Source organism: Haliotis rubra, unplaced genomic scaffold (genome assembly GCF_003918875.1).
Source record: "Haliotis rubra isolate DU_JTF1 unplaced genomic scaffold, ASM391887v1 Scf7, whole genome shotgun sequence".
Lineage (NCBI taxonomy): Eukaryota > Metazoa > Mollusca > Gastropoda > Lepetellida > Haliotidae > Haliotis > Haliotis rubra.
The window spans coordinates 4181406-4192850 of record NW_025767412.1 but is presented as its reverse complement, the minus strand read 5'-3'; the positions used below and the strand labels follow the sequence as shown (position 1 = coordinate 4192850).

General features: G+C 42.9%; 1 protein-coding gene across 1 annotated transcript; it reads right to left on the bottom strand.

Moving 5' to 3' along the window:
• Positions 1-2373: 2373 nt before the first annotated feature.
• Positions 2374-9604, bottom strand: LOC124258663 (uncharacterized protein C167.05-like). The gene is made up of 4 exons (XM_046692734.1): positions 9442-9604; positions 4683-4775; positions 4359-4465; positions 2374-2723 (listed from the first exon to the last, which is right to left on the bottom strand). The coding sequence occupies exons 1-4, from the start codon at positions 9551-9553 to the stop codon at positions 2523-2525; spliced, it is 513 nt and encodes a 170-aa protein (XP_046548690.1). The 5' UTR covers positions 9554-9604; the 3' UTR covers positions 2374-2522.
• Positions 9605-11445: the final 1841 nt, after the last annotated feature.

Here is an 11445-nt window from a genome sequence, read left to right as displayed (position 1 = left end):
GCTGTATTAATATGGACGCATATGTACATAGTCATAATTATATGTACAATTCCAAGTTCCAACACAGTCATTAATTCCGAGATGCCATCCTGCAATGACAGAAAATGTTTTCTCAATTGCAAAGGTCAACTTCCTTATACCTGGCGAGGCCAAGGGTTCCTGAGAGGACAGTCAAGGACAAGAGGTAGAAAACGTGACGATGTGCCGACCAGCGTCAATAAATCAACATGGCATTATAAGAAACATATAGCTGATCGTGACGTCATAAACACCGAAGTATTGATGACCTATTTCGTCAAGTGCACGTGAAAGTGTCGCACCACTGACCATAAACATGCCAAAACACTCGTCCATGCTTTGATTGTTGTATTTTTAGTGTTTTACACCGACATTTAGGGTTTAAAAGGAGGTTGGACTAAAATTTACAAAATACATGGCGAACATGAATACATGACACGTTTTTACGCAATTATGTTGTTATCTTTGTACATTTTCCCACCTTGCGTTGTGTAAACATGTCTTATCTATATATATTCACTCTGTGCACTGACTCAGAATTCACCCGACGAAGGAGCAAGAATTAGCTTGAAAGAATAATAAAAAGTTGTTATCCGTAAAAAGTGTCATGTATTCAAAATACATGGCGTGTCCAATATATATCTGAAAAAACAACCAAAAATGCCCATTACAAAGGTCACGTACGCCGATGGTGATGATGATGATGATGATGATGACTATGCATGACTCACGTCTCCAATTCTGAGCACAAGTCGTGCAAATGTCTTTAAGCTGTGAATAATGGTTTGTTAAGTCAATATCAGTCATTTTAGCTTGAATATGAGTGTTCTCAGGTTATTTCATTACATATGAAGAGACAATTCAATAAAAATAAATTAAATGTTATATTCAAATATTTCAACCCAGAGACTAGGTGGAATATTCAAGTATTTTGGGGGTCTGAACCGAAATACCTCAAGATCCAAATAAATTGTGATCCAGGCCATTCCACTTGTGATCGCAGAGGGTTATTGTACTCTCTATCAGTCAGTAGTTTGTTTGGTCTATTTGTTCGTTCGTTCGTTCGTTCGTTCGTTCGTTCGTTCGTTCGTTCGTTTGTTTGTTGTTTAACGTGATACTCAGCAATTTTCCAGTGAATAATCGAGTCTCGACCACACAATCCAGTGATCAACATCATCTCAACTGTGACATGTAGTGAGTGACTATTATACAAATCCAAATACAAAACAGAACAATTGGTACCATTTATTGTCTCCAAGATACAACAATACAAATATAATTGTGTTAAGAGTAAATGTATATAGCATGTGTGTATGAAAGATAATGCCAATATGGGACTAAAATTCATTAACGATATACATTACGTCATTGGTTGTTTGAAACAAGTTTATTCGTTCTTGTTGAAAATGAAAACCCACTTCACGCTTACTTTACCCTGACACCAGATGTAGTGAGTATGGTTTTACGCCGCTTTTATGGTCTGTTTGCAGTGAAAACATTTTATTCAACTTAGGATAAAAGTTGTTTAACAAACGATCATAGTTTTAAATAGCTATTATTGGTCAAATATCACAGGCCACATGATCTTTGCTTACGTGGAGGAAGTTCGTCACACCTCCAGATCCCAGAGAATAATTTATGAAGGGGCCCTTGGCTCCTGGGCTCCTTTTTAGATTTGTATATATTTTTATATCAGCTTCTGGGACGAAATGTCCGCCCATCTGATTTACTCTGTACGTCCTTCATCCTCGATATCTCCAGGATATAAGTTCCGATAAATCTCCACTATACCCTGGACGCATCTACGGCTCGGCCTGATAATTTTATTACCTCCCTTTGCAGGCTCCGAATTCTCACAGTAGCCAAACAGCTTATATTAGCCGCCGTTACAATTGAGCCTGCCAGTGTCAACAAAGATAGCGGTCGCAGCTGCGAAGGTTTGTTCGCAGTGCGACTCAGATTTTGGGAAATCATACATACAAATTGACAGGTTTGAAACCTTAAAAAAATATATGCAAGAACTCTTTCTATCTCTTTCAGAGTACCTTTGTATGATTTGTGTTGCAAAGTTTAATCGTTTACATAATTTAAGAAGCGAAAGTGAGTTGTGATTGGTACGCTCAACTTCCCAGTTTAGACACCTGATTGGATAAAAAGCGAGCCATGAGCGGTAATAAATTCATCGGGCCGAGCTGTAGATGCGTTCAGGGTATAGTGGAGATTTATCGAAACGTATAATAATAATAATAATAAGTGTTCTTGTATAGCGCACAAATCAAACTGCAAGGCAATTTCTCTAGGCGCTAAAAGATAGAGTGATCTGAAGAAAGGATTAAAGTTCATAAGCTTGTATACCCTGGAGTGGAATTAACTGTATTAATGGTTCTTTGTGACATAAGCGACCTGACTGTACATGATTAGTGTTTTACGGGTATGTGTTACTTATATGTATGAGTACAATATGAGGAAATCTGGGGATGATGACTACGCCGGTGACCGCAGCCTCAGTGCATCTTCCTGCAGACCATGACGGGGATCTTGGAGTGGTTGATGACGTAGTTGCTGGTACTTCCGGTCACCGTCCTGCGGAAGATGCTGTGGCCGCGGTTGCCCATGATGATGAAGACAGCTTTCTCCTCTTCCGCAGCATGACAGATGGCGTGGCCAACGTTGCCGGAGAATATGGCTCGGACCTTCCCCTTCACCTGGTGGAGGAGACAGACCTTAAACCCTTGAATACATGTGTGGGTATGTGGGTAGTGAGAGGTGTCAACAAGGGGAGACAAGTATGGAGTCTGGATCTGTCAAGACCAGACATTACCAAAGGGAAACAATCATGAGGTCATCTGTTATGACCAGGAATCAACAAATCGAGACAAGCATAAGGTCTGGATCTGTTATGAGCAGGAATCCCAAAAGGGAAACAAGCATGAGGTCTGGATCTGTTATGAGCAGGAATCAATAAGGGAAACAAGCATAAGGTAATCAAGCATGAAACAAGTGAGGTCTGGATCTGTTATGATCAGGAAACCATAAGTTCTGGATCTGTTAAAGTGAAACAAGCATGAGGTCTGGATCTGTTATGACCAGGAATCAATAAGGGAAACAAGCATAAGTTCTGGATCTGTTATGATCAGGAAACCCCAAAGGGAAACAAGCATGAGGTCTGGATCTGTTATGACCAGGAATCAATAAGGGAAACAAGCATGAGGTCTGGATATGTTATGACCAAGAATAAAAAAAGGGAAACAAGCATGAGGTTTGGACCTGTTATGACCAGTAATCCCTAAAGGGAAACAAGCATGAGGTTTGGATCTGTTATGACCAAGAATCAAAAAGGGAAACAAGCATGAGGTTTGGATCTGTTATAACCGGGGAGCCCCAAAGATAAACAAGCATGAGGTCTGGATCTGTTATAACCAGGAATCCCCAAAGGAAAACAAGCATGAGGTTTGGATCTGTTATGACCAGGAATCCCCAAAGATAAACAAGCATGAGGTTTGGATCTGTTATAACCAGGAATCCCCAAAGGAAAACAAGCATGAGGTTTGGATCTGTTATGACCAGGAAGCCCCAACGGAAAACAAGCATGAGGTCAGGGTCTGTTATGAGCAGAAATCAATGAAAAGGGAAACAAGCATGAGGTCAGGATTTGTTATGACCAAGCATCAAAAAAAGGGAAACAAGCATGAGGTCTGGATCTGTTATTACCAGGAGTCAGTGGAGGGAGACAGGTATGAGGGCTGGATCTGTTATTTCCAGGAGTCAGTTGAGGGAGACAAGCATGAGGTCTGGATCTGTTATAACGAGGAGTCAGTGGAAGGAGACAAGCTTTAGTGATGGATCTGTTATTACCAGGAGTCAGTGGAGGGAGACAAGCATGAGGGCTGGATCTGTTATTACCAGAAGTCAGTTGAGGGAGACAAGCATGAGGTCTGGATCTGTTATTACCAGGAGTCAGTTGAGGGAAACAAGCATGAGGGCTGGATCTGTTATTACCAGCAGTCAGTGGAGGGAGACAATGTTTAGTGATGTATCTGTTATTACGAGGAGTCAGTTGAGGGAGACAGGTATGAGGGCTGGATCTGTTATTACCAGGAGTCAGTGGAGGGAGACAAGCATGAGGTCTGGATCTGTTATTACCAGGAGTCAGTGGAGGGAAGCAAGCATGAGGTCTGGATCTGTTATTACCAGGAGTCAGTGGAGGGAGACAAGCATGAGGTCTGGATCTGTTATGACCTAGTAGTATACATAATCTGGGGAATAACGAGGCTTGGACCTGTTTAGACCAGGAAAGAAAATGGCAAGGTAATGAGATCTGGCAACTCCGTGCCGCTCACCTTGCTGCTGAGGAGTTTCTCTCGGGCAGCGTGCAGGCGTTTGTTCACCCTCTGCGTCTGCTCGTCCATCATCGTGGCGAGATTATCCCTGTTGAACTTGAACAGCGCTGTGGATGAACAGGGCAAACCTAAACTACGAGAAGCAATCTACTTGGATACATATGCACTGGTCAAATACCATACAACCTTGATAGAAGTATATCTATTCCATGATATACAACATTAAATAGGTAATATTGTAGCGGCATTACAAAAACTCACTCACTCACTCACTCACTCATTCACTCACTGTATCAGATGTGGCATCAATAGCTCAGGAGTTACCTTCATTCCAGGTGCTTTTAACAGCATGGTCCAGCTCTGGAACAGTTACCAAGACGACGAAGTCCCGGGGTGTCCAGATGTTGTCAATATAGACTGCAATAGAGAAGATACCGATAGTATATACTGAAAGCCATTAAAAACGCAGTTTGATAGGCTTGCAGTCTCCGAGGCATTGAAAGACAAAAATTTCTCAGGAAAAGCTGTGGGGTGGTCTGCCAGTGACGTTGAAGGGCCTGTGTCAATTCACAGGACTGACTGACTGACTGAGTTTGGTTTTACGCCGCTTTTAGCAATATTCCAGCAACATAACGGAGGGGACACCAGAAATTTGGCTTCACACATTGTACCCATGTGGGGATTCGAACCCGGGTCTTCGGCGTGACGAGCCAACGCTTTAACCATTAGGCTACCCCACCGCCCTCAATTCACAGGAGTAGGATATTGTCCACATAACGTTGAGCATTCATATTGCCGTTAACCACTACCATCTGGGATCGGAAGGTGGCATTGATAGCAAACCAGATCATGACACCACCACCTCCAAAACGATCATGTTCAAGGACACAGTGTGGCGCAAGTCTGTGTCCTCGACGTCAATATATCCGTTGACGTCCATCTGCAAAGGCTACGTTAAACCTGGATTCATCAGAGAAAATGACATCTCGCCATGGCCTGTTGGTAGGATTGGCTCCATTAGCTGCCTACCGCTGTCTGGCAAATCTGTGGCAATGCAATAAGGCTGGACCACGGTAGGGGCGACGACACCAGATGTTGAAGGCAGCAAGGCGTCTTCGCACCGTTTGGGCGCTGACATGACGTTGTCTTGTCCCAGTTGTCCTCGTCTTTGTCGTATCGGCAGCTATTTGGAATCGATTTCGCAAGTGTGAAAGTCGGATATTGCATTCCTGTCCAGATGTCGTCACAGGTGGTGCACCAGGTCGCGGACGATCAGCAACACTTCCGGTGGCCCGAAAACGTTGTCTGAGTCGACCAACGCGTAAGAGGCGTGGTCACTCGCGGTCTTCCACTCCTCGGTCTGTCAGTTGTCTCCCCTTATTGCTGTAAACGTTCCATCAAGCTGGACGATAAACTTGCACGAGGTTCTAATGTAATAATTAACAGTGAAAAAGATAATTTCTAAAAATAATTAACAGACAGGGGACTGTCCCCTTATCTATAGACTTGCCACTTTAAAGGATAGAATTACTATACATGCACGGGCTTAGCACTCAGTACAGCAAGGCTAGTTGGATGAGTACCCTTAAATGTTAGTGCAATCTGGTCGTGTGGCTCCAAGCTCTGTGCGCGCTTCGGACAGAAGAAAAGCATTCTGTGTGTTCTTTCGGTACTTCCAAATGGGGTCAGTTGATTTTATGTGCCAAATATCAGCTGCATTCAGTGTGCGGAATAGCAACTGGCCCGCTAGCTCGTGGCAAGTAAAAATCCATTTGGGCCAGTAAATCTCCACAGTCACTGACCCGACTGGCTAGTGAAGTTTTATGGGGTCTTCTTTTTCTTCGACTTCTTCAGTTATAATACACTTTGAAATCATGCAAGATTATGGCCTGATAAAAATGTTCATCATATTAGCAGCTTAATGATGAAACCCATTTCTACATTCAAATTTCGGACTAGTGAATTATTTTGCGGGCTTGTCACTTTCAAGCATAGCTAGTCCGACTGGCTAGCAAAATTGGGAAACTATTTCGCACACTGTCTGCATTATGTGCCGCGTGTGTGTATCTAATTATGGCAAACCCCACGTTTTGCGATAAATTCACTCTTTTCCCCATCAGATGCATTTGGTTGTGTCAGAAGGACGTACATCCTCGATATCTTCAGGGTAGTCGTTCCGATATATCTCCACTATACCCTGGACGCATCTACAGCTCGGCCCGATGAATTTATTCCCTCTCTTGGCTCGCTTTTTATCCAATCAGGTGTCTACGCTGGGATGTTGAGCGTACCAATCACAACTCACTTTCGCTTCTTAAATTATCTAAACGATTAAACTTGGCAACACAAATCATACAGAGGTACTCTGAAAGAGATAGAAAGAGTTCTTGCATATTTTTTAAGGTTTCAGACCTGTCAATTGGTCTGTATGATTTCCCAAATCTGAGAACCGCTATCTTTGTTGACACTGGCATGCTCGGTTGTAACGGCGGCTAATATAAGCTGTTTGGCTACTGTGAGAATGCGGAGCCAGCAAAGGGAGGTAATAAAATTATCGGGCCGAGCCGTAGATGCGTCCAGGGTATAGTGGAGATTTATCGGAACGTATACCCTGGAGATATCGAGGATGAAGGGACGTACAGAGTAAATCAGATGGGCGGACATTTCGTCCCAGAAAGCTGATTTAATAATATAGACAAATCCAAAATGAGCCCAGGAAAATCCTTGAGCCAAGGGCCCCTTCCTAAATTATTCTCTGGCATCTGGAGGTGTGAGGAACGTCCTCCACGTAAGCAAAGATCATGTGGCCTTTGGTATTTGACCACATTCCGGGCTCTCAGTACCGTTTCTATACCTACTGACGTCTTCGTATAGGCTGACTTTTATCTCCTTCCAAATCCGGGCTTTGACCTTCACATATTTTCATCCCGGAGTGTTTGGGAGTTGTATAAATGTCGTAACACACAGGGTCGTTTATGGCATAATAAACTGTCAACAAAGTTTAACGACTGTGAAAGGCTCAGAGAAGTAATACTTGAAAAGTTGATACTTTTAGTGGCCACCATTGTTGAAACACCATTACTATCGTCAGACAGGTGACCGCAAGATAAGTAGCTTATACAGTATGCAGTGAATGTCTGCTGTAGAACAATAGAATCATAGGCAGTCCAGTGGTTGGGTATAACATTAATTACGTTATATTTGGAATTACCGTATTGCCTCTAATAAGCGCCCGGGGGCTATTTTTTTCAACGGACTTCTAGTCCCGGCGCTTATTAGAGGCCCGAAGTGAAGCCCATTTCTGGTGTCCCACGCCGTGATATTGCTGGAATATTGCTAAAAGCGGCGTAAAACCAAACTCACTCACTCACTATTAGAGGCCCGGCGCTTTTGCGCTTATTGTGTGTTGTTGCCGTAATTGTTAGTGAGCTGCTTTTACCCCGGCGCTTATTAGAGACTCAGCGCATTGGAGGAAATACGGTACACTTTCTCTCTCAGCCACCGCGGCGGTTTCCACACAAATGGAAGGCGACAACTGGTAGTCTAGACCAAGGACTTTGTGTACCCCTCTGATAAGTGTAAATTGGTTCGGTTCCCATCACAGGCCCTCGTGTCTTTGCGAGGATTAAAGATGTTAAAAAAACATAAAACATTTGAGATGATCCCCGACTCGAAATGCTTCACATTACAATACATTATGACAAGGCCGGACACTTCGGTGTACCCTACCCGCATGCTTTGCCGATCGCATGCAATCGATTAAAACTTAATGTAAACATAATCATGGATGACACCTACCAATTCTTTATTGTTATTTCTGCAAGTAGATTGAAACCCGAGTTTAACCCCCAACTAAACGATCTTGACACAAATGGATGACGATGTGTCCGCACAAAACGGGGGTGTGGTCAGGGCAAGCCCTCATGATGTATTGTACTGTGTAGCATTTCGAGTTGGGGGTCATCTCAAAAGAACTTTTGTTTTAATCTTTAATCTTCGCAAAGACACGAGGGCCTGTGGTTCCCATGGCTGACTGTGTGCTAACGATTAGGTGTCTGACTCTGAGGGTATGGGTTTGAATCCCAGATGGGAATCAACACAACAAAAGTACTAGAATCTGTAGTTTACTGTGAAAGTGAAATCCCATATATAACGTATGCTACATCTGACCACTTTCTAAATGGCATTGTGTATTTACAGCGGTTAGTTAGTCTAGTGGTTCTAGTGTTTTATCGTCTCGCCGAAGGTCTTGGTTCTATTATTGGTAATAGACAAAACACTGACAAATGTGGAAAGCGTTCACCATCGGTCGTCTATACAATCCATTCATACATCCCATTCAAATTTCAAACGAATATCATGAAAAGTGGTCACGTGATATGCAAATCACTTGTGGCAGTGACGCATAAAGGGTTATGTTTGTAGTAAGGGAGGATAGCATGTTGGTCAGGGCTGCTGGTTGCAATCGATCTGTCTATTTGTCTGTGTTGTACATGTATATACTTATGTCCTCTCTATAACACAAGCATGATGAGTCGGCTTCCCTTAGGCCGAAGCGTTGCTATTGGACAGGAGTACACTTGATAGCCTGGTCTAGATTCGATTAATTACAAACCGCCTTCATATAAGTGAAATATTGCTGAGTGCAGCGTTAAACAACAAAGAAATACACATTACGATTCTTTTCGTCGAACACACCACATACATCAACAATTAGTCTCTCGTACAGACCCTGAAGCAAATATATCCAAGAAAGCCCATGCAAGTCTAGAAAATGTGGCAAGTCTAGATTTCATCAGCTTCAGGAAAATGAAGAAGGTCTCAGGGCTCCTTTTCATAATATTTTATATTTTTTTACTATGACCTTTTTTCAGTAAAATATGTTCATTTCAGAGACTAGTTGTTAGTCTAATCAACAACTTGACTCACGGGCAGCCTCAAAGAAAACCGTCCCCCCCAGCCCTTCCACCCACCCACGCTTTCGTTGGTACCCCAACCACATTCAACACAGCTGCTGGACCCGACATCTTTGCAATATAGGATAGCGATTTTTCAAATAGGCAACCAAAACCAGCACACTTACATTCAAGGGCGTGGTTAGAATGGTCGCTTCCATCTACAGCGACGGCAACTATCCTGCTACCCTCGGGGACAGCGTCGTGGGCGTGTGTGTGAAGTTCATGGGAGTCTGCCATTCTGCTGTATCAGTCTGTCTGTTTCTACCCAGCAATGAACGGGTGGGTGTAGCCGACCGTGATGCTAATATCACCTACACCACTGCTTGTCACACGTGAAAACACTCGTGGCTACTCAGTGCTGCAGTTTATCTTAAACTTGGTTGCACAGCTTCAAAGATGTGTGACGCGTTGCTTGCTGACGCTGTGTAAAGAGATCATCATATCCTTTCAAGGACATTTTAAAAAATTCAACTATAGAACCTAACAACTTCTTGGACTATTTACGTCCAAAGCTCAGTCTCTAACAATTCTTTTCCGACTGTGCGTTACATTAGTGTGAAACTCTAGTGTCAAGCTATCCACGTGAAGGGCACAAACAAATAAACATGGTATCTTTCTACCATTGTCAAACAGAGTGAGTGAGTTTGGTTTTACGCCGCTTTTTAGCAATATTCCAGCAATATCACGGCGGGGGACACCAGAAATGGGCTTCACATATTGTACCCCTGTGGGGAATCGAACCCGGGTCTTCGGCGTGACAAGCGAACGCTTTAACCACTAGGCTACCCACCACCCTGTCAAATAGAGATACCAAATCATCATTATCACTTCTCATTTAAATGTGATTTAAAAAGTTTGTGGACCAGTCAAGATCCGGGTTAGAATTGATCTTCAGTAACCCATGATTGCGGTAACAGGCGAAGGACGGGACAGGGTGGTCAGGCTCGCTGACTTGGTTGACACATGTCATCGTATCCCAGTTGCGTAGATCGATGCTCATGCTGTTGATCACTGGACTGTCTGGTCCAGACTTGATTATTTACAGACAGCCGCCGTATAGCTGGAATATTGCTGAGTGCGGCGTTAAACAACAAACCAACCAGCCTACCTTAGATATCCTTATCACAAGCCGGAAAAGTCACACATTTTGGTGACAAGTCCATTCACCCTTGAATTACAAGGAACCTTGAATTACATAATGTAAAGTGTGAAAACGTGAAACGTTAAGGTATACTGAAGATAATTAAGGTAAATTAGGTACATACACTACAAAGTGAAAAAGAGAGATTATCAGTTGACATATCAAAATTTATACTGAATAAAGTTAACTATCGCAAGAAATAGATACATTGTATTATGTTTACAGACACTGTGGTTTTTTTATAATCGCAAGCTTCACTAAATGGATGTTTGAAGATCAAACTGTAAATGTAAAGATACCGTCCGCCAACTCTGAATTCTTCAATCAAACACTTGTCGTGAGGTCAACATGACCTTACTCGCCCTGTGGTCCTTTAACCTTAACCTTGACCTTAACAGTGATCTCACCGGTCGGTGACACTATGGTGGTCATCTATTTAGTTCTGGACCTCCGGGTCATGACCTGTAAGGCTAGATAAACACGGCTTTGCCCGGAGGATAACATCTGACTCATAAAAGTATCGATAGCCCAAAACTGGACACCAAAAGATGGAGTAGTAGATATGGGTCGTTGATGTAACATTATATTTACTGATAGACTGTCAGATCTGCACATCTGGACCTGTGGGCCACGAACTTTTATGGTGTATTTTTTTACAGTGAAGTATGCTGTTACTAGCTAGGTGTTGTCATAGTAACCGTGAAGCACCCGGTTTAAATTTGGTCGAGGTTACTAACGGGATCGGGTAGTCAGGCTGGCTGACTTGGTTGACATGTCATTGTATCCCAATTGCGTTGATCGATGCCCGTGATGTTGATCACTGGATTGTCTGGTCCACACTCGATTATTTATTAACCACCGCCATATAGCTGGAATATTGCTGAGTTCGGTGTAAAACAAAGGTAAGGTGTAATGTGGCCTGAACAAATTTATTAACATTCAAAATATTGTTTCGAATAGCTCAGTGACAATGTATTTAAAAAAATTG